This window comes from Balaenoptera physalus, assembly GCF_965194825.1.
Source record: "Balaenoptera physalus genome assembly, chromosome: 11".
Taxonomy (NCBI): domain Eukaryota; kingdom Metazoa; phylum Chordata; class Mammalia; order Artiodactyla; family Balaenopteridae; genus Balaenoptera; species Balaenoptera physalus.
In genome coordinates, this window is record NC_138896.1 from 2,090,442 (window position 1) to 2,113,296 (window position 22,855).

At 50.2% G+C, this 22,855-nt stretch overlaps 1 protein-coding gene across 2 annotated transcripts; it reads right to left on the minus strand.

Moving 5' to 3' along the window:
- Positions 1–1,408: 1,408 nt before the first annotated feature.
- SERPINB6 (serpin family B member 6) lies at positions 1,409–13,923 on the minus strand. 2 transcript variants are annotated; one of them, XM_082413223.1, is made up of 7 exons: positions 13,849–13,923; positions 7,468–7,642; positions 5,371–5,520; positions 4,513–4,630; positions 3,438–3,580; positions 2,160–2,315; positions 1,409–1,937 (listed from the first exon to the last, which is right to left on the minus strand). In XM_082413223.1, exons 2-7 carry the CDS (start codon positions 7,630–7,632, stop codon positions 1,533–1,535), a joined length of 1,137 nt encoding a protein of 378 aa, XP_082269349.1. In that variant the 5' UTR covers positions 7,633–7,642; positions 13,849–13,923; the 3' UTR covers positions 1,409–1,532. The 2 variants fall into 2 exon arrangements, with proteins under 2 accessions (XP_082269349.1, XP_082269348.1); XM_082413222.1 differs by lacking the exon at positions 13,849–13,923 and adding an exon at positions 13,575–13,719.
- Between the last annotated feature and the right edge of the window lie 8,932 nt (positions 13,924–22,855).

Below are 22,855 nucleotides of genomic sequence, written 5' to 3' on the forward strand. Positions count from 1 at the left end.
CCTCAGATCCCCCAGGGCTTACTCCTTGCTGAGGATTAAGTAAAATCATCAATGCAAAGCAGGTGCTCAGTAAACATTTGTAAAGGGGTGAGACCAACTCTTTCCCAGACTTAAATCCTGGGAGGATTTTATTTTGTAGGTCCTTACAAGAAACATTGCACAACGTAATGGAACTGTCTTCTAGTGGAATTTCATAAAAGATGTGGGAGCATTATTCACGTGGCTGTGCCTTTTACTAAAATCATATGCTGGGGGATAACTTTTCAAAGGCCATTTGACCGACAGAGAAAGTGGAACAACTCAGTGGGACCCAAGAGCCCCTTCGAGCAGCATCACATGGTTTATGCCACGTGTGTTAGGACTTCACCTGGCAGAGGTCTACCTGTATTTTAGGCCTGCCACAGACGGGACCACTGCGTTCGTTTTCACAACTTCCTGCTGATGGGCCTGAGGGCTCTCATCCAGGGAAAGGAAGGACAGATGCCTCGAAACATGGATGGTCAGAGCACCACGCTACACGCCACAGGTATAAACAGAGCTGTGCGGGGCAAGGAGATGGCGCTGACGACACGGCCCTTCCCCTTCTCACCCACCCCACTCATAATGGCAACGTCTCCTCAGTCTGTCTCTCCCCACAGCTAAGTCGCTGGCTTGGGCTCAACAGGGAAAGCAGACCAGAGGCAGAATGAAAACATGCATCGCATCGTTATGTTAAAGGGAGCCCAGCTCCTAATGACGGCAATTAGGTCAGCGGAGGAGGTCTGGTGGCTGGCCTGGAACACGGCACAGCTCTCCAGCTGACCCTCACATCAGCTGAGAACCGGGCTCACGTCTCCAGCAGGTAACACAAGCGGCTGCAGAAACCTTAGCCTCCTACTTAACTCTAGTACTTGCAGCAGGACAGAAAGTCACCCGGCGTGGTCTTAAACTCTTCCGTTACTGTGAACAGTACCTGTCTGCTCGTCTCTGACCCCTGGTGGCAATTAAACATTTTCAGGGAAAGTGGGTGGTTGTGCATTTGAAGAGGTCAGTGACCGCAGACCCCTCTAAATGCAGACACAGCGGGAAATGGGACTGATTTCTCACGGGGCTGGGTCACTGGCTCTCCCCACCTCTATGCTGGTTTCTGGAGGGCTCACAACACGTTCTGGAACAGAACTCCCGCTGAGGGTCTCTGCGGCCTGCTCCCCGTGGCTGCCGTAGCCTCTGCTTCTCTCTGTTCTCTCACCAACAGGGGCCGCGGAGCAGAGGAGAGAGGAAGCACCTGCTCTCCCTGAGGGCCCGGACGGTGAGGGCGGAGGGGCGCCCCTCAGAGCAGGGGCACTTGCCGAGCGTGACCACCCTCCCCCGAATGGCAACTGCAGGCCCTAGGGGGCTCGGGACATGCGAACACACAGACACACAGGCGTTCTCGATCAGCCCCTTTATTTCTGGACTGTCGCCAAGGCCACTTTGGGTCGCAGGCACATCACGGAGTACCGGGGAAAGCGGGCTAGCAGGACCCAGCGGGGCTGCCTGCGACCGCCGCCTCCTCACGGGGAGCTGAGCCGGCCGCAGAACAGAAGTGCTTGGGTCTTGCTGTGCTGGATAAAGAAGAGGAAAGGGTGGTCGGCACAGAACCTGGGGGTGATCCTGGCGCAGCGCAACATCAGGACTGCGGCGGAGGCGGCGGCCGCCTCCGTGCCCTCCTCGTCAACCTCCACAAAGGCCTTGTGCGCGACCCGGGACAGGCACAGGTCCCCCCGGGACGACATCGCGGAGAAGTCCGCCCTGCCGTTCTCGAAGGCGTCGGTCACACCCAGGGTGCGGAGGACACCCTCCATGTCGTAGCTCTCCCCCAGCTTAAACTTGGGCAGGGACACCTCCACCTCCTCCTCCTCCATCAGGTCCGGCCTCGTCCACTCGACGAATTTCTCATAAGTCAGTTCCTTTTCCACCTAGAAGAGGCGAGTAGAGGAGCTTCGGGTCCAGAGCAACGCTGCCCAGTGGGACCGTCTGCCATGGCCCGCACGCGCCGCGCCGCGCCGTGGGTTCGAGGGGGTGGCCGGGGGAGTCGTGCCGGCTTCAGAAAGGGTTCCCGCTGGGAGGTGGGGAGCCTGCCGGGCGGGGATTCAGACGTGACCCCCCTTCGCCCCACGGCGCGATTACCGCTTAGTTACCGTTTTCAAATCGGTCTTCCCATCAGGAAGCATGATGATCATATTGAGCTCTCCGCCGACGTAGGGAAGCACCAGAATCTGCGTGAATATCTCTCCGATGTAGGTTATTTTAAAGGTGGATTTCTTAAACATCATTTGCACAGGCTTCTCCACATTCTGTAAAGGAAATGGATAAACATGAAGTTGAAACAAGACACTGGACGAGTCAGCAGAGCCGGCCACTCTGGGCCCCAGAAACACTCTGTTGGCTTCCACACACCACACCAGTGCCCTCTCTTTTGCCAGCTCACCTTCACTGCTTCCGCCTCCAAACCCTGGGGCACCCAGGCCTCAGGCCTCATGCTGCTTTTCTGCTGGTGAGCTCAGTCCCGTGACTTTAAATAGAATTCCCACATTTCTATTCCTGGCCGGGACCTCCACCCCATACTCCAGATGCATACATTTTACTGCCTACTCAACACCTGCATTTGGACATAACAGAAACCTCCAGTGTCACCTCTCACACCGGTTCCCCGTGTTCCCCTCCACGGCTGCTCCATCTATAATTGTCCCCATCTCGGTTGATGGCAACACCATTCATCCCAGGGTCAAAAACCCTGGAGTGTCCTCGACCCCTGTCCTTCACACCCCACATGTGACTCATTACAAACCATGCTGGCTCCACTTTTAAGACACAAAGCTTGTGCTTCCCACCCCCACTGCTGTCAGCCCAGCCCCGGTCATCGTGACAACTCCCAAGTGACCTCCCTGGTCCTGCATTTGCACAGGGGCCAGAGGGGTCCCAGGAGATCGGTGCACAGCTCTCTGTGAGAGCTCAGAGGAGGGGTACAGAAACCGGGCTGGGGGCACTGCTAGGGAGGCTTCCAGACACCGCTGGAGAGGAAAGGGGGATATACAGGTACTGACAGAATGAAGACAGAGACATGGGTAGGATCCAGGGCCACGAAGAGCTTCACGTGCCATAGTCTGGAGTTTGAACTTGATCTCAAAAGTTCTGGGAAGCCAGGAAGGACTCTAAGCCTGAGAGCTACACCGTGGGATGTGCGATACAGACAGAACGCCCAGCGGCAGCATGGACCACATTTGATGACACAGCAGAGGAGGGGCAGGGCGAGAAGGCGGCCCCAGGTTTGCTGGGAGACCGGATGCTGGGCTGCCTAAGGCCACACGAAGCGTCAGTTACTTGAGGTCAGCCTTCTCGCACGTTCTATAAACCAGTGTGAACACAGGGACTGTTTCCAAGAACTGCCTCTGTTGTTGCGAAATACCCATATTCACCTTGCTGACTTTGAACGGCCTTTCCTTGGTGTGCTGTTTGTTAAACTGATTCTCCCAGTTTCCTTTGAAGTAGATGGCGTTCACGAGAACCAGACAAGTCATGGAGTCCACTGAATCTGGAGACAGCAGGTCTATAATTTTTCCTGAAAAGAATTAAAGAACCAGTTAGCTAAAGGGCTTCCTGACGGAGGCATCGGGACGAGATTCACTGGGCCGTCTTCTTGAAGGGTCAAGTGCACAGACGAAGGGGCTCGCCGTCCCCCAAACAACCATGTACAGGGAGACTGGCCCCTAAAACAAAGGCAGCGACAAAAACTTCTAAAGCTCTGGTCAGAAAAACACCATCAGTTGAATAAAACATAAAAATGAACAAAGTAATATGTTATGTGCAGGATAATTCACAGTGAGAGAGAAAGGAATGTTTGATGTCTACGCTTCAGGGGATTGTCCTGAAGGTGAGAGGTTGTAGCCTGTGTGGAGAACATTTAAATTAAGAACCGCAGGTGGATGAGGACCTAACCAAGTGTCCTGCGATGACGCTCAGTAACCCGCAGAGCACAAGCGGAGCCGGACAGGCAGGCAGCTGGAGACCAGCACCCAAATTTTTCTTTACCCTATTTGTGAAAAGAAAGATTATATTAACATTAACAACGACAACAAAAAAATTAAAGTGAAGATTGTTCTGGAAGAGGTGCACCAAACATTGATGAGGACAAGGAAAAAGCTAGAGAAAATAATTATACACTGATTGTATTTCAAAAGTAGATTTTTAAAGTTTAGAGTTATTCAGAGAAAAAAATCATTCCTGTTTACATTTGATGGTCTTGTGAAGGAACTGACAATAAGATTCATTAAAATACTATGAAAACACCTCCTGTACAGCACAGGGAACTCTACTGAATACTCTGTAATGACCTATATGGGAAAAGAATCTAAAAAAGAGTGGATCTATGTATAGGTATAACTGATTCGCTTTGCTGTACACCTGAAACTACCACCACACTGTAAATCAACTGTACTCCAATAAAATTAATTAGAAAATACCATGAAAGCAGAAATAACAACGTATCTTCACCTTCTGTCCTTTGGGCTACCCAGGTGTTTATGTGTTTCCTGGATTCCTCCGCAGCGCTGATAAAGTCGAGCTCTTCCATCTCTGCTTCGTAGAATTTGCGGCAGGAATCTTTGAAAGACTAGGAGACACAGAGCAACGTAATTGCATGGCTACAAAAACAGTCAACGCCAAGAGCTTACTTCCTCACCACACCAAGTCAGAACGTCGATAATTTTATGGTTTACATATGTAATGTACAAATGAGTGCGAGGAATTAACCTTAAGTCCTTTCTCAGTTTTCAGCTACATTTAATAACAAACACAAACTAAGAAAAATCATGGTCTGGATGTCAATAAATGCCATGGACTGCTTGGTCCTTCGTGGGAGTCGCCGCACCAGCGAGGTCAGGACGCTGGCAGCAGCTGCAGGGCCACGGCCGTGCCCAGTGGGCTCCTACCACGGTGAGGGCCACTGCTCCCTCGGTGTTTCAGAACCGCCGGCCGTGAACCAGGGCCCGTTGTCCCACGTTAACACGGGAAACCCGCGCCCCACGCCACCGCTTCCTCAGTGCTCGTGGTGAGGCGCTAAATCCACACCGTTCAGAAGGGTGCCACCTGCGGCTACGGGCACTTGAACTGCAGCTGGTGCCACTGGGGGACTGAATACGTCACTTCACCTGCGTTGAATTAACGACACTGGGACATAAGTAGCTGCGTGTCCAGTGGCTGCCATCGCGGACGGCAGTGCATGGGGTCCTGCGTCACCCCACCCGTGTGCGTCTCAGCCCGCAGGCCCTCTGCTGCACCACAAGGCCCCCCTGCCACCTCCCCGCCACCTCGGCCTCTACCTTCTTAGTAAAAGCAGCAAGTATGACTTACTGGGAGGAAATCATAAGTCTTCTCTCCAAAGAGCTTGTTGGCAGTTCTGAGCAAGTACTGTGTGCCGGTCCTGTTAACTTCGGTGAGAAGGTTCTGGAAATCCTGGTGGATGTCTCCACCTCCGCCGCTGCTTCTGCTTAGAGAAAGTGCCTGAAATCAAAAACAGATAAAAACGCACAACTTCAGTGTGCCCTGACTACAGGAAACGGATACAACACCAGAGTCACCTAAGGACCACGCTGGTCCTCACTGCAGCTTAAAACGAGGTTCACCCGGTTAGAGACAAAACGCCTCTCGGAAGCCCCCAGCCTCCCTCCCGCAGGGAGCCCGAGCAGGGACGGCAGGAGCAGAAACGGCCCTTTGCAAGCCCAGCTCCGTGCGCCCACCCCTTGTGGTCCGTCTGCAGACCAGGCTGCCCGCCAGGCCTCCCGTCTCCGCACGCACAGGCCGCGTGCTCGGGTCTGGGCTGGCCCTGGGACGTGTGCTGACCAGCGGAACACAGGAGAGGTGACTGTTCCAGGCCTGGGCCGAAAACGGCCCCGGCAGCTCCATGTTCGCTGTCTCGCCCCCCGGCCCTCACGGTCTAACAAAGTCCCCGCTATCCCGCTGGGGGCCTCGCAGACAGCCCTGGGGAGCCGACACTGCTCGGGGAGAGCTCCTTGTGGGAGGACGGAGGCCCCAGCCAACAGCCAGCACCAAGGCCCTTCCCAGATCACGAGTGAGCCCAGCGGGCACCATGGGGCCAGGCCAGAGGCTGAAAAGCTACCATCGTCATTCCCAGCCACTCAGCTGCGGGGCGGGTTGTTTTGCAGCCATAGAAGGTCCAGGCAGCCGTCCAGGCGTGGTTCTGCTGTAACACAAAGCTAGAACGTGGGCGCTGGCTTTGGACCCAGCAGCTGGCCGAGGCTGGAAGGACAGTGCGGAAACCACTGCCACCTGCAGCGGCAGGAAGGCTGGCCCTCTCCCCGGGGAATCGTGTATCTGGCTAAGGACATGCCCGGGAAGAACGCGGCATCGGTAGCCACCTGGGAGAGGGAGAGCTGAGGGAAGAGAAAGATGAGCTGGAGAGGGAGCTATTGCATTGTCAAGCAGAACTTAAAGGAAATATTTGCAACCCAGGACTTGCTGGGTGGAAAGTGAAAATGTTTCTCACTCCCAGCCTCTCCAGCTGGCAAATTATTCTGAAAGTAAGTGACGGCCTCAGGGCAAAGGTCAAACTCAAAGCACAGGCCTCCAGGGCAGGATCAGGACACTTTGTTAAACCTTGGATATTGAGGCAGGGCCCCGAGACCCTCTCAGCCAGACAAAGGGCTTCAGGACATTGTCCCCCAGCCCAGCGGAGCCCTGCCTCACGAGCCTGTGCCCACGCCCCTGCTCAGGGAAGCAGAATTTAAGCCGCTATTAGAAACCCCCACGGTTCAGAAGCAGCCTCGATCCCAGACCCCCAGCCTGCAGAGCCGTGAGGAAGGAAACTGCTGCTGCTTGGGCCACTCAGCCTGGACTCGTCAGCCCGAGCACACTGACCTCCCCACGGCACAGTGTGACCCCTCCCTGTCTCTCCAGGGTGTGCCAGGAGTGGGGCGGCAGATAATCGGCCTCTTTAGTTCACAGAGCTCTGCACCCGGGAGCCTCAACAGCCCTGTTCCTCCTGGACTTGGAGCCCAAGCCCGGCCCCAGGAAGGGACGAGACCCTGGGGCCTTGGGAGGGCTGTGAATGCGTGGCGGGGCCAGAGGACAGACTACGGCTGCCATCGGTGGCCCCAGGAGCTGGACCTTCGTGCCCTGCGCAGCCCGCCTCGGGCTGGTCCGGGCGTCACTGCAGGGCTGGCCTCGCCAGCTGGGCTTTGGCCAGCACGTCAGAGCAGAGGCTGGAGGAGCACTTGCTCATTCATGTCCTCCTGGAAGCCAGGTGCTGAGCTGTCAGGAAGGCCCGGCCACCTGCCAGAGAGACATGGTGTGGGAGGCCCAGGGGACGGGGCAGCACAGAGGGAGTTATGTGTCAAGAGCAAGGCCTTTGGGATTTGAAACATGGAGGACCAGCTCAACTGAGAAAGTAACAGCATTTACCATCGCCCAGAACTGGTTTCACGTACGTACCTGGGACATCTGGGCCGCGGTGTTTCCCTTTGCCCCCATGAAGACCATGGCCAGAGCAGAGGAGATGCTTATGGGTGAGATAAACACATTTTTCGAATTGTCTTCACCCAGATGTTTCAAAAGGGTCAAGGCAAAGGTGCCGTTTGCTTCCGACAGAGCATCCATGGTGGCGAGTCTGAAACGATGGATTTAAAATCAGCGTCGCATAAATTTAGGCTACACGTTGGCCGCGTCTCACTCTGCTGTTAAAAGTTACCACTGACACTTTGGTTCAGCGAGCAAATAGGTACAGGCGTAAAACTCGATTTCTTTTGCGGGGGCTCTCAGAATTATTTTGTGGGTTTCTAACGTTTAGTGAACACAGTTGAACAGTGACGCTGGTAACACAGAGAGAGAGTGGGAGGACCCACATCCTGGGTACTTGCTGGCGGTGGAATCGGGGAAGGAGCTGTTGGCTTTTGCTTTCATTTCTGTATTGTTTGGTGTGTTTAAGGGCCTATATGTATTATTTTATAATTTAAAAATCATTCAAAATGATAAATCCAACCACACAGTTACACAAGAAAAGACGGTTGAATGTTTTTGTAATGTGGGAGCAAAGCCCTCATTTTGGATAACCTGAAGCCTTAAGGTAAAAGACAAATCAAATCACATACAAAGAGGCATGAAAGCCTTAAAAACAAACACCTCTGACGTCCAGTTCTCTTTCTATGAGACCTCAGCTTGTGCCAAAGCCCAAATCGAAGGCCCTGTCCCCAGGCCCCTGCTGCCCCCAGGCCCAGGCCCTCCTCGAAGGCCCTGTCCCCAGGCCCCTGCTGCCCCCAGGCCCAGGCCCTCCTCGCCCGGTTCTGGACGAGGGCACTTGGGGACCATGCAGGAAGCACAGCCTCCAGCGTCCCCGATGCAGGCAGACGTCAGGACTCAGACCCACCCGCCCCCACCGCACAGGTCATCCTCTGGCCTGGGGACAGGGCCACCAAGACGGCCAGTCCCCCAGGAGAGGCTGCAGCCCCATGGCCCTCCACGAACTGAGTAAGGACAGGGGTGTAGGGCCCTGTGTGTGTTAGGTCTGCTGCAAGGTCACCTGGCCAAGGAGATGTCCCACGAGCCCCCTCCCCACCCATCCAAGATTCTATTTTGCCATCTGCACGCATTTCCCCCTCAGATGTTGAAGGAGTGTTGATTCAAATGGAAATGCCAACCTAAGAGACGCCATTAATAAAAGCACCCTGTCTCTGGTAACGTCCAGCAAATTTGTTTCAGGCTCTGACCTTTCTGTCACTGATCTCAAAAAGCACACCTGCCCTCATCCCCCCCCACCCCCAGGAAAGCACTGGCCTGGCCAGCCCACGGTATCTACTGGGGCCGCAGAGAAATCAGTGTACTTCTGTGTATTGTGTGAAGGGAATTAGAGCTGAAAGATCAATAGTTCAACAGAAAGCAGCTTTGGTCTTAAATACTAAACTGGGAAAAACGAAGCAGGAGACTCAGAGGAAAAGGTGCGGAGACCAGGTTCACAGTCCCAGCTCTGGCACCCTGAGTCAGTTACTTGATTTCTGCTCCCTGCATGAGGAAGGGGGTATACCAGATAATCTGTGCTCTGATGGGGTTCGGGGCAGGCCACCCCAAAATACTGAAACAGGACTGAAACTCTGTTGTGCCTTTTTAAAGCTCATCTTATTTGCCTCATCTGAGCTTATTAACAGATTCGTGATTTTTTACAAACAAGATATTTCAATTAGTGGATGTCTGTTTTCTTCTTGGTGCTCAAATCGTCACAACTAGGGGCTAGTGGGCTTCTCTTTAATCTACTCTATTTTGAGATGTTGATCTCCAACACCCTCCCTTTACAGCAACAACAAGGTCTTACATCCATTGTGAATTTTTTTCCCAGTCCAAAGATACCAAGTTTCAGCACCTCTCTTAGCTTCATGGAAAAGTTGTAAAGCACAAAACCGAATCCTTGACTCCTCAAGGAGCGCGTGAGTCTTGGTGCTGCTGTGGCGAAGCTGGGCAGATGTTTCCTTCCAAGCCCCTCACACACTGCGCTGCGAAGGGGAGACACCACGTCAAGTTTTCATCCGCCACCCCACCCCCGACTTTCCTCAAACACAGCTGAACTCAGAGATGCCCATCCGCGCTGCAGTGGTCCCAGCCTCCTCTTCGCTTATACCGATGTGTGGATCCCACTGTCTGCCAGCCACGCCATCCGCATGGTTCCACTCTGGACTCACTGCTCTTCAGCTTGGGCACTGCTGACCCCCCAGACACTCCTTTGGGCCCAATGTCTTCCTGCTTCATGGTTTACTCCCTTCTTTGATGAAGCGAATCGTCCAATAGCTTTCTAAGACAGAATACACATTTTGACTTCTTGCATGTCTGAAAATGTCTTTATTCTACCATCCCATACGATTGACCGTTTGGCAGCCTCCGGGATGGGCTGCATGTCACTTTACCTCTTGAGGTGCTGGCTGGTCGCTTCCCAGCCTTCAGCTCTCCTGCTGGGAAGTCTGAAGATATTCGGACCCCAGCTCCATCCCTCCTCCCGGCTTCCCGGTCTTTGGAAGCTCTCGTGAAATCTGATCCTTATCCTTGATATTCTGAATGTCACCCATGATGATTTGTCTGTCCTTCAGATGGGCCCCGTTTACTCATTTTGCCGTGCACTTGGTGGGCCCTTTCAATCTAGCAAATCAAGAAAATTTCCCTTTCTCTCTGGGAACTGAACTTTTTTTTTTTTCCCCATTTTTTGACCACACCGTGAGGCATGTGGGATCTCAGTTCCCCAACCAGGGATCGAACCCGGGCCCCCTGCATTGGAAGCACAGAGCCTTAATCACTGGACCGCCAGGGAAGTCCCTCTCTGGGAACTTTTAAGGCACTTGTCCGTTCCCTGCAGACTGACTCTGTTCTCTTTTTCTGGGCCTCCTACCTGCACGAGTGGCAAGCACAGAAGCGGATATCTGTCTTGCACTTGGGACTGCACGGTCTCTGCTCTCTACATGCGGTAGAGAGCTCTGCTCTCATCTGCCCCCCTCTCTTGCATTTTCCATCACAATGACGTTTTGTTCCATTTTCTGGAAGATACTCATGACTTTCTCTTGCAATCTTTCTGATTTTTTCCAGTCTCAGCCATTATAGCCTTAATTCCTAAACACTCCTTGTTCCCTGCTGTTCCTTCTTTACTGCCTCCCCCCGCCCCGCCACCCCCCCCTTCCCCGGTTCCCTGGAGAACGTCAACCACAGTCTGTGGTGTTGTCTTCTGCTCCCTGTATCGTCTCTCTTCTCCTGGGGTCTTCTGTTATTGTGCTGGTGTTTATATTATTTGGGTCTCTTTCATACACAGGCTTTCCACAAATGCTTGACGATCCTGGGATGTCAGTCATATTTAAGAGGGAAAAACAAAACGAGGTTGGAAACCGCTTACATGGCAGGATGTGTGTGATCAAGGGGTCAGTAGCCTTCTTCTACTGAGCAACCACGTCTGGCTGCAGGCAGGGTAGGGCCTGGGGGGTTCCTACGGGATCCGTAATCCCCTCCTCTCAGTCCAATGCCTGGGGGTCCCTGAGTTTGCGCATCAGATCCTGCAGGAGTGAGACCTGATCTCCTACTGGGTTCTGGGTAAGGCAGGGAGGGTGGCTGTTCGCTGCAGAGTAGATGGCCTGTGGGGGTCACATCAGTCTGTGGACACGCTTTCTACCCAGGCCCCGTTTGCAGCCCTGCACTTCACCCCCGCCTTTGCTGGCGCCTGGGCCCCTTCTGGTCTGTTTCCCCTCCTCGGCACTCAGCCCCTCCCCTGGTCACTTCCCTCCTCCAAAACCTCTGACCTCTCTTGTCCACTCGTTGTCTCCTCTCTCCCTTCTCTGTCCTTGTGTTTTTGATGCTTCACAAGGCTCCTTCATTGTCATTTTAGCAGGGTTTTATGAAAGGAAGATGCTAAACACATGGTCACAAATCTACAAATTATTTTTGTGAGCAGAGTAAAACATTAAAAACCATTTCTTCGCCCATTACCCAGTTCCTCTGTTAATTGTGAAATAAACGTCCAAACTCCGAGTACCATTTATTAAGATCCTTCTTGTTTGTCCTGAAATGTGAATTTGATAATAACCTGCCACATAATCATAAACTGATTTTCATTATCACTTTGCAATAATATATAAATCTTTAATATTAATCATAAAAAGATTAAAGAGGTCTTAATCCTAAAAAAGAAAGAAAAATAGGACCAAATTCAAACAGTTTACCACGAAGACATTCCAGATATCAAAGAAAATTATAGACAATCTAGTGGGGTTTTTATATTGAGGGATAGCTCTTCTCCATTCAATGCACATACCAGTAACAAGGATATACATTTCACAGGATCACAGAGCAAACACAACACTTATCAACAGCTTTCCAAGCCCCTACTTTTTTAGCTCCCGTGGATAAGACAGCCAAAAGTGTCCTTCATATACACACATGCACACACACACTTGCAAAATTCATCATATATTTCAAAATTATTTACAGCTTCAATAACAATATGCCTTTTAAAATATATTTAATCATGAACATAAAAACCAGTATTAAGGTTTCGTTAATGAACAATGTCATATGTGTGTGTGTGTGTGTATAAAACAAGTCTAACAAATCTACCTTTGGCACCATTTTTTCCCTGTAGCACCATCAGTAACCTTCCGCAGTTAATGTGCATAATTAGTTTAATTCAACTGATCAAGTCTTAATAATTTTTTAAGATGTCACTATTTAATTGTGCTTCTTGTCTTCTTGGATTAGGATGCCTTAGTTTCCTAGAGGATTTAGTATTAAAGATTGGTTTAATGGAGATCTGGGCTCCTGCTTTGTCCCCACCTGGTCTCTGGGGCAGTGTGTGTGTGTGTGTGTGTGTGTGTGTGTGTGTGTGTGTGTGTGTGTGTGTGTGTGTGTGTGTGTGTGTGTGTGTGTGTGTGTGTGTGTGTGTGTGTGTGTGTGTTGTCTAATACGTAAACGGGGTGTGTGTGTGTGTGTGTGTGTGTGTGTTGTCTAATACGTAAACGGGATGATTCCTTCTACTTTATAGGTTTACTGTGAGGATTAGATAAACTAATGCCTGGCACACAGCGGGTATTCAATAAATGGTGGGTAGAACTACACGTTATTTTCTTTCTGCTGATGTCCAGGCCTGATCTCAGGTCCAGCAAGCTTGGCAGTGTAAGGTGTGTGGCCTTCCCTGGGGTCTAATGACAAACACTTAGTGTGATGTAGGCCACTCTTTGTATAAACAGAAAAGAATGGTGATTCCATTCACTCTACGGTTGCTGGTTGGAGTTACCCGCAATAAGCTGAACTGTAACAAAATGCCTTGGATTGGAACTGGCCTCATATACTGCTTTTAAATACTCAGCTTACATGACCAAGTATGACTAAAACTGTGACCCTTCTCTGGGGTGGCCTGAAGCCGGGGATGCAGGCACTCACGAGCGGTGGGGAAGAGCGGGACACACGCAGAACAGAGAAGCACAGCCCTTCCTGCTAATCCCGGGGCACATCTCTGGGCCGCGGCAACGCCGCCGCAGGACCTCAGTCCAGAGGCTACTTTTCACACTCTCCCTCCCCACTCGGCCATAAGGTACACCAACTGGGCCGGGAGGGACCGTGCCTACACTGACCCAGCTTCCCCCGGCACCCGCGTATTCCTGGCGGCACGTGAGGACTAATTTTCCATACTCTCTCCTTCAAAACTGAGCTTTATGGGGGGGAAAAGGGGAAGAAAGCAACTGAAGAGCCAGCCTCATCCAGCACGCGCAACCCCAGGTAAGACTAAAACCTCTCCCCGTCCTCTTAGCCCTGAAGATGCCGAACCCTGCAACACTGTGCCTGCAACGAGTTTACCGAACAACAGACGTGCCAGGATCTGGAATGGTCCTCACGATTATCTTCGCAGGCCTGAGGCCCCCGAAAGCGCCTGAGCGCCGGCCACCCGGTGGGCGGGAGACCGCTGGGCAGCGGGGCCGCCTGGGCACCCACCTGGGCACCCACCCGGGCTTCCCTCGGACCCCAGCCCCACCCACGCCCGGGCTCCCAACGCCCGGCGCCCTGCGGCGCGCGCCCGCGAGGGTCACCTGTGCGCGCGGGGCCCGGAGCGGCCCCCGGGGAGGCTCGGTGCCGCCCCCATGCGAGCGTGGGCGAGACCGAGGGTCCTCCGCGTCCCGGGCGGCGGCGGCGGCCGCCACACTCACCGCGCCGTCACTTCCGCCGGATCCGAAAGGGAACCCCAGCTGGACGCGCGCCCCCGCCCACCCCTCCGGTCCTCAGCGGTCACGACCTGGCCGCCCGCCCGCCTCCCCGCCTCGCGCGCAGGCCCGACGCCGCGGCCCGAGCGCCCTGGACACTCACCGAGCGCGCGGCCGGAGAGGGAGGCGCGGCAGCGGAGGAGACGGCGGCTGCGGGGGTCCCAAGTACCGCGGCCGGGAGGCGGGCGGGGCGGGGCCGCGCGGGGCGGGGCCGCGCCGGAGGGGAGGGGCGGGGCCGAGCGGGAGGGGAGGGGAGGGGCGGGGCCGGGCGGGAGGGGAGGGGAGGGGAGGGGAGGGGAGGGGAGGGGCCGGGCGGGGCCCCAGGGGCGCCAGGTACGCCGCAGCATCCTTTCCGCTCCCAGGGTGGTGACTGCGTACCCGGGGCCGCCTGGGGCGTGGATGGAACGAAGGCCCGGCTCTCCGGAGGCTTTCAGTGGGCCGACCAGCGTGTCGCTGTGTCTTAGTCCAGAAAAGTGTCCCCCCTGGCACGTGGGCTTGAGTCGCACAGCGCAGAGCAGAGCGCGCTCCTCCTGGGTGTGCAGAAGGCCCAGTTATCCGACCCGTGTGAATCGGACTCCAGGGAACCGACAGATCACACAAATGCTATGGAATCCTGGTCTGCCACCTCGGAGCAGTCTTGGAGAACGGAAAGGGCTCGGGTGACTGCAGTGGGGAAAATGCTAGCCTCGTCTTCAAAATGATAAGTTCAATTTTGTACACCTCAGATAGTTTAGTGCCTCTTCTGCCCTTAGCCTAAGCCAGGGGCTCTCGACCTCGACACTATATTTACCTCTGAGCCGGATAAGTCTTTGTTGCAGGAGGGCTGTACTGGTCCCTCTACCCACTAGATGCCAGCAGCAAACCCTGCCATCCCTCCCCCAGAGTGACTGTTTTAATTTTATTTTTGAAGTAGTAAACATTGACGAAGGTTCGAGATATCTCGCTTCTACCCTTATCTTCTCCAGTCCTTATCACCCCAAGTTTATTAGCTCAGCTTTATCCTTCCAGCTTATCTTCTTGCAGAAATAAGCAACATAAATATATTGTGACATGAGAAATAAAATTGAGTCACTATGTCACCGGGTTTTAAATGGAGCTGGAAGGCTATCATGGAGGTGGACTTACGCACGGCCTCACCAGGTAGAACGACAAACCTTTGAACTGGGCGGAACCACAAAAGCTCCAAGGACTCTGCAAGAACACCTTCAACTTGTCACAGTAAGACCTTCCCCTCCCTCTAGTTATGGCCTTAGGGATCAGTCAGGGTCAGCCAAGACTAGTTACTGCCACCATGGGCAGCTGAAATTCTTAGTACGGCAACCCTGCCTTCCGTGCCTTTAAAAGCCCCTTATTCCTTTTACTACTCCGAGTGGGACTCGGTTTGGGTTCCTACCCGAATCTGTGTGCCCCAAATTGCAATACTTTGATCTCAGATTATCACTTTTGGTTTGGTTCTTGCCTCCAAGGTTTCTTCAGGTTAAAAAAAAAAAAAGTATATGTATATATATTCCACTCCTTTCTTACCGAAAGGGTAGCATTCTATCTCTCCATATGTCCATCCGTTATCTGTCGATAGTTCTGCAACTTGCTTTTTTCACTTAACACTAAATTTTGGAGCTCTCTCTAATTTGGCACATAGAGATCATCCTTATTCTTTTTCAAGGCTGCACTGTATTTCATTGTGTGCCACTGATGGCCATTTGGGTTGTTTCCAGTCTTACGTCATTACAAATAACGCTGCCATATAAAACCTAGTGCTGGGCTTCTCAAACTGTAATGCATGTGCAAACGGTCTGAGGGTGTTGTTAAAATGCAGCTTCCACTATTTACAATAGCCAGGACATGGAAGAAACCTAAGTGTCCATCGCCAGATGAATGGATAAAGATGTGGCACATTTATACAATGGAATATTAACCATAAAAAGAAACAAAATTGAGTTACTTGTAGATAATGATGGTAAGAGACTGTCATACAGAGGGAAGTAAGTCAGAAAGAGAAAAACAAATACTGTATGCTAACACGTATATATGGAATCTAAAAAAAAAAATGGTTCTGAAGAACCTAGGGGCAGGACAGGAATAAAGACGCAGACGTAGAGAATGGACTTGAGGACACGGGGAGGGGGAAGGGTAAGCTGGGATGAAGTGAGAGAGTGGCATGGACGTATATACACTACCAAATGTAAAATGGATAAGCTAGTGGGAAGCAGCCGCATAGCACAGGGAGATCAGCTCGGTGCTTTGTGACCACCTAGAGGGGTGGGATAAGGAGGGAGGGAGGGAGACGCAAGAGGGAGGGGATATGGAGATATATGTATATGTATAGCTGATTCGCTTTGTTATACAGCAGCAACTAACACAACAATGTAAAGCAATTACACTCCAATAAAGATGTTAAAAAAAAATGCAGCTTCCAGCTCACTAGATCCTGAGATGCTGCATTTCTAACACGCTCTCTGCTAGCTGATGCTGCTGGGCCACAGACCACACATTCAGTAGCAAGAACTTGGTGTGAATATTGTTTTGTATGATTCCTAGATTCTTAGAAAGGGGATTGCTAGATCAGAAGTTAAATACAGATATATTTTTATTAGTTATTGTCAAATTGGAATTGTTTCCTCTTACCAGCTATATCCAAGTGCTTCTTCACAGACTTACTAACAATGATGCCTGGGTATCTTTGGATTTTTACCAATTTGATAGGTGAGAAATATTGTCTCAGGTAGTTTAATTAGCATTTCCCTTATTGTGAGTGAGGTTGAACATCATATGCTTTTCATATGTTTAAAAGCCATTGCCTCTTTCTGATTTATTTTTTACCCTGTGACCTGCTCATGACTTCTGTTCGTTTTTAAAAATTGTTTGGTCTTTTTCTTCTTGGTTCTTAAGTGCTCTTTATATATTAGCATAATTAGTCTTTGTGATATGTCACACATATTTTCTCCCAGCTTCTCATCTGTCTTCTGACATTGCTCCTGGTGATTTTAGCATATACCTTTTTTATGTAGTCAAATTTAATGATTTTTCCTTTATGGCCTATAGATTTTTGCATCATAATTAGAAGTCTTTCTCCAGATTATAGAGTTCACCAGTGTTTTCTTGCAGTATTTGTATGGTTTTTTGTTGTTTTTGTATTTTTTTTGTTTTTCTGGTTTTTTTTTTTTTTTTACATTTAGACTGCTGATGCATTTAGAGGCGATCCTGGTGTTTGGGAAACGTAGATCCAATTTTTACTCTTTCAAATGGCTTTCCAGTTGTTCCAACTCCATTTGTTACACAGTCTGTATTTTCACTGGTGATTTGACAGGCCACCTTTATTACACACCAAATAGCTGTGTGCACTGTTTCTGGACCCATATCCTGTTTCTGTGTATGCCTGGTTCTGAACGTTATATCCAGCCACACCTGTCACTCTTTCAACTACAGAGCTTTCATGATACGAGTTACCACCTGGTGCGGGGGCAGTCCTCCTCATCGCTCCTCTCTTTCAGGGTTTTCCTGGCTTTCTCTGCTTCTTTACTTTCCCATATAAACTTGAGAGTCAACTTGTCTAACTCTAAAAAAAAAAAAAAGTGTTGGTATATTTGTTAGAATCGTATTGAATTTACCTGTGGTGAATTAACATTGCTTCCTGATTTAGTTGTCCTCTCTGAAGGGGAGCAGAATATGCCACCCCAAAATGTGCCCCTCTGGCATGTGGATTATTTTGAGCAGAAAGCAACCAAGACCCAGCAGACTCAGGAAAACTTTTACCTCTCCCTTAACTGCCTAAAAGAATGTAGATAGGGGGCCTAGCCCAGAAAGAGAGCTGTGACCAGAGATAACTTTTCACCTGAAAGACTTACCTGCACGGCGGGGCAGACATCTGCTCTCCTTACGGTCCAGTGAATGCCCCCGCCCCACCCCATTCCTTAGCTCAGGATGGCATATAAGCCTCAACTGCCTGATTGGCTTTGGGTCTTATATTTTCATGGGACTCCCATACATGAAACTAAATTTGTCTTTCTTCTGTTAATGTGTCTTATGTCAGTTCAACTATTAGAAGCCAAAGAACCCAGACAGGTAGAAGGAAAATTTTGATGCTCCCCTACATAGCCAGGAACATGCTGGATCTTTCTATTTGCTCAAATATTTTTTTTGTTTTTCAGGACTGTTGAAGTTTTCTTCATAGAAGGCTGGCACATTTATTATTTAGTTTATTCCTAGTTATTTTATCTTTAGTTATTTTATCTTTCTGGTGATATTATAAGTAAGCACGTTTTTTCCATTATGTTTTACAACTGGCTTCTGTTTGAATAGGAGAACATTGTTTTTATGTGTTAACTTTATAACTTGCTGCCTTACTGAATTTTCTTACTATTTGGATTAGTTTTTTTTTTTTTAATTGATTCTTTTGAGTCCTTGAGTCCTACAGCTATATTATATCACCTATAAATAGAGATAGTTGTATTTCTTTTTTTTTTTTTTTAATAAATTTATTTATTTATTTATTTTTGGCTGCATTGGGTCTTTGTGCTGCGCGCGGGCTTCTCCTTGTGGTGGCTTCTCTTGTTGCAGAGCACGGGCTCTAGGAGCGTGGGCTTCAGTAGTTGTGGCTCGCTGGCTTCAGTAGTTGTGGTTCATGGGCTCTAGAGCACAGGCTCAGTAGTTGTGGCATATGGGCTTAGTTGCTCTGCGGCATATGGGATCTTCCCGGTCCAGGGATCGAACCCGTGTCCCCTGCATTGGCAGGCGGATTCTTAACCACTGCGCCACCAGGGAAGCCCGAGATAGTTGTATTTCTTCCTCCAATTTTCATGTCTCTGTTTTCTCTTGTTTGATTGCATTGGCTAATACCTCTGATAGAGTAAATTACTTAACCTACCTACATTTTAGTATGTTAATACCTAGAAAATTTTTAAAAAGCACAGGAAACCAGCATGACTCCACAAAAGAACAAGCCATTCCTAACCTCATTTGCTTTTTCTAAAAATAGGTTTACTTGGCAGGGAGACCTAGGCAGGGGTTCTGTAGACCAGTATTCTCTACCACCCTGTCTGGATTCAAATTAGGTTGGAGAACTGTTTCCAAATTATGTAGGCTAATAATTCTAGGCTCAATATCCTTCTAGAAAGATTTCTCTTAGCATAAAGTTGTCGAATGCATATTTATCACATTTTCATAACAATATCTTAACAGGCTTTTAATGAAAAACAGAATCAAACCCCAAAGTAATCAGATATTTAAAAATAAATGATGTGAGTACACAATAGAAGAACTACTCTGATCACAGGTCGTGTGTGACAAAGGCCTGGGTTTCAATTGTCTCTAACCAGGCGTGAAACACCAGCTTGATGTGGTATCACTGGAAATGCTTACGGGATTTCCACCGCCCCCCCCCCTCCATTAGCCACTGGCCACTGATTTACAGAGGGAAGAGGTTGCTGGCATTCTTTAAACAAGACCCCTGGCAAACAGTCTCCAGAGCCTCACGGCTGAAGATCTAAAGGTTATCACTCCACCGTTCCTCAGAGCTCTTCCGTATTTTCCTCCTCTCTTCCTTATTCCTGTTGTTCAGCCATTAACTTGCCGGTGGAGAGTGTCACAGTGTCTCTGGACCACAGGCCATGAGGAGGATGGAAAGGCAAGGAAATCTGCGTCTCACCCGCATCTTCGTTTTCCTCCAGGCTTTTCCGTGTTTGGACCTTCACTCACAGAATGAGCCATGGCGGTTGTCTTGGAAGCAGAGTTTGGGGGGGTCAGTGGTGAGGAAAGAGCACCCCAGCCTGTTTGCAGAAGGACGCACACAGTTATTGCTGTAGTCCAAGTAGGACTTGGTGATTCACTGGTGTCTAATGTTTACAGAACTCACTTCAAATATAGCAATGATGTCAACAAAAATGACTCCAGAGAATGCCTTTTTCTTTCTGATCCCAGCTAATTGGTCCCTGCTGCCAACACTGACAGAACATCTGGCCTTCACTCAGCAATAAAATGGCATTTTCTTTCCCCAAATGTCCCTGGATGGGGAACTGGTTTGAAGTCCATTTCAAAGGACTTCAGTACTCACTGTAAGATAAAAGTAAACAGAGCCTTTCAGGTGTGGATCAAGCAGTCTGCATTTACAGTCAGTCATTTGGAAACAGATGAACAAAATCTTGATCATGGTTTCTAAACACAGCTCATTTTATTTCTGAATTTGGGATTGTTACAGGTCAATGTTTTCTTTCATTGTGTTTTATTTTTGAAAATAATCCTTCTTTCAAATGCTGGAAATAATTTATTGGACAAAACGCTCAAAAAGCGTGTTGCGACCCATATCCAGGTCATTTAACACAAGTCAGTTTTGACATTAGAGCACACGCAGCAACTCACCCACGACCCGACCACAGAGCAGCCAGTAAACATCTCCCTGAGTCAGTGCATTTGTCCTGCTGACATTTCAGCTCCAACACAAAAGGAGGACAGGGCGGTCCTCTCCTAACTGTGGGCCTCTCACTGTGACTTTTGTGTCATTAACACGATCGCGTTCCATGTGCATTTTTCACTATTGTGTGGATTGACTGACTCGCAAAACGTAAAGAGCGTTTCTACTTTATGTGCGTGGTAGGGATGGATTTGGATTGACTTAGCCATGTCTGTTAGAAATCAGATCACAGTGAATGAGCCAAGAAAGTCCGTCTGTAAATAATCAACTGGGGCCTTAGATAAGCAACAAAAACTTACCCTGATGGGTTAAACCATCCATGATTAGGTCAATTGCTTACTAACCCAAGCTAATTAAATGGATATTTACCACAAATCTATAATGCAAAACTCTGAGACTGGTCCAGGGCTAGCTAGAACCTCTGCTATCCAAATGAGGACATAAAATAAGTTCCAGGCAACTATCTACATCTATCCGGTTTCCGTAGAGACAGTGAACACTGCAGTGTTTCCTACAAACAACAGAAGTCATCCAAATGACATAGAGCATATTCTGTTAGCAACCTACGATACTTAAGAGCTCTTCATATCTTTTTTTTATTTTTGGCTGCGTTGGGTCTTCCTTGCTATGCACAGGTTTTCTCTAGTTGCGGCGAGCGGGGGATACTCTTTGTTGAGGTGCTCAGGCTTCTCACTGCGGTGGCTTCTTTTGTTGCGGAGCACGGGCTCTAGGCGTGCGGGCTTCAGTAGTTGTGGCACATGGGCTCAGTAGTTGTGGCATGTGGGATCTTCCTGGACCAGGGCTCAAACCCGTGTCCCCTGCAGTGGCAGGCGGATTCTTAACCACTGTGCCACCAGGGAAGTGCCCAGTGACTTCCTTTTTTTTTCAAACTGGAAACTACCTTTCACATTCAGATGCTTGGACTCATAGCACCTTCATACCCTTGAAGCCCCACTAGGTAGCAGAGCTGGAAAACCCCAAACTCCATCTGTTAGACATTTATTGCACTGAGTACTGTATCAGGTCACAAAGGAGTTGAGGAATAAAACACGTTCCTTTCCCTTCTCGCCATTCAGATCGATGGGAAAGAGAGATTGTGTCTCAGTGTAGGGTGGCGGCTCTGATGGGCACGTACACAGCGTGATGGGAACAGAAGGACGGAGCCAGCGATGATGTTGTGGGGCTTGGGACAGATTCACGGGGGTGTCAGGGGAGCTGGGTCTTGGGGGAGGGGTGATTGTCCAGGTGGAGAGAGGAGGAGGAACCGACCAGGCAGGGTCACTCCCGGGAGTGTGTGAAAGGGCTCCCGGGAGGTGCTTTCAGGGTGGGGTACAGGGTGTGGGCCGGGGAGTGGCCAAGGTGAGGCCAAGTAGGGTTGAAAGGGTCGGGCTGGGCTGGGCTGGACTGGGAAGAGCCCCGAGGCTGTCCTGACGAACTGGGGTCTTATCTGTCAAGCAATGAGGAACCGTTGTAGGATTCTAGCTGAAGGAGTAACATGACTCATTCTTTTATTCACTCATTCGTTTCCTTCCCTCCCTCCCTTTTCGCCTTTCTGACTCTAGCACTGCCCTTGGGTTGGATTGGATGCAGAGCAAGGAGTGGCAGGGCCAGTTAGGAGCGGCCCTCAGGGACCAGAGCCCAGGCAGGTGGGCCTCAACCCACCGGCGGTAATGCTGGCGAGGCCGGGGCTGATGAGGGGGCAGAAATCGCAGGATCTGATGACCAGGTGGACCGCGGGGAGGGACCAGGGAAAGAGTGGAGTTCCAGGGACCTTTTACTCTTCTAGCTCGGATAATTGGATACAAGGTGATGTAATTACCTGAGAGAATACGAGGGGAGGGGAGGGTCAGATGAAGAATTGGTTTGAGTCAGAAGGGGCTCATGGTGCATGGGAAGCGTTAGATGGAGGTGTCCAGGAGATGGATAGGAACAGACTCGGGTACGGGATGAAGGCGTTGGAAGCTGTGCGCGGGTTGCGCTGGCCCACAGCCAGGAAGATGGAGGGAGAGGACGCGAAGAAGCTAGACTGTGGGAAGCAGGGCCGGTAGGTGGCATCAGCTCCTGGTCCTGGAGGAAGCAGAGAGTGAGGACGGGAAGAGGCCGCTTCTCGCTGCAGGTCAACGGTCCCCTCAGTGACAGTGACACAAACTGCAGAGTGCGTGGGATCCGGGCCGGAGAGGCGTGGGGGTAGCTCTTTGGGAGAGGGAGAGAGTGCTGGCCAGAGCTGCTGGTAAGCTGGGAGGAAGGTGTGTGTTTTAAGGACGGAACAGAGCTGAGCACCTCATTTGCTTTCCGAATAGCGACAATCAGAAACAACCATAAAATACTAGGAACTTAGGAAATTGACATAAAGGAAACTCTAAACTGAAAAATGATTGTTTTGTCAAGAGTACAATAGTCAAGCAAAGCAACTCTGCTTATTTCTAGCTTGATAAGTATTTGTGTTATTTTAGCTCTTCCATCTAATGGCTCAGATGAAATTTGCACTTTCCAACCTGACACCTTAACCCAGCACATGAAGGACAGGTGCCCAGAGGTGAGGCTCTGTAAGGCTTAGAGGGGGCTCATCTATGCTGTGAATGACCTGAAACCTGGAAGATGTTCTTCAGAATCTGGGTTTCAGTCATTTTACTTTATTCAATTATTTTGCAATTATACTGTCACTTAAAATCAGTTAAATTAAGAGAATCTTGTTACTTGAGTT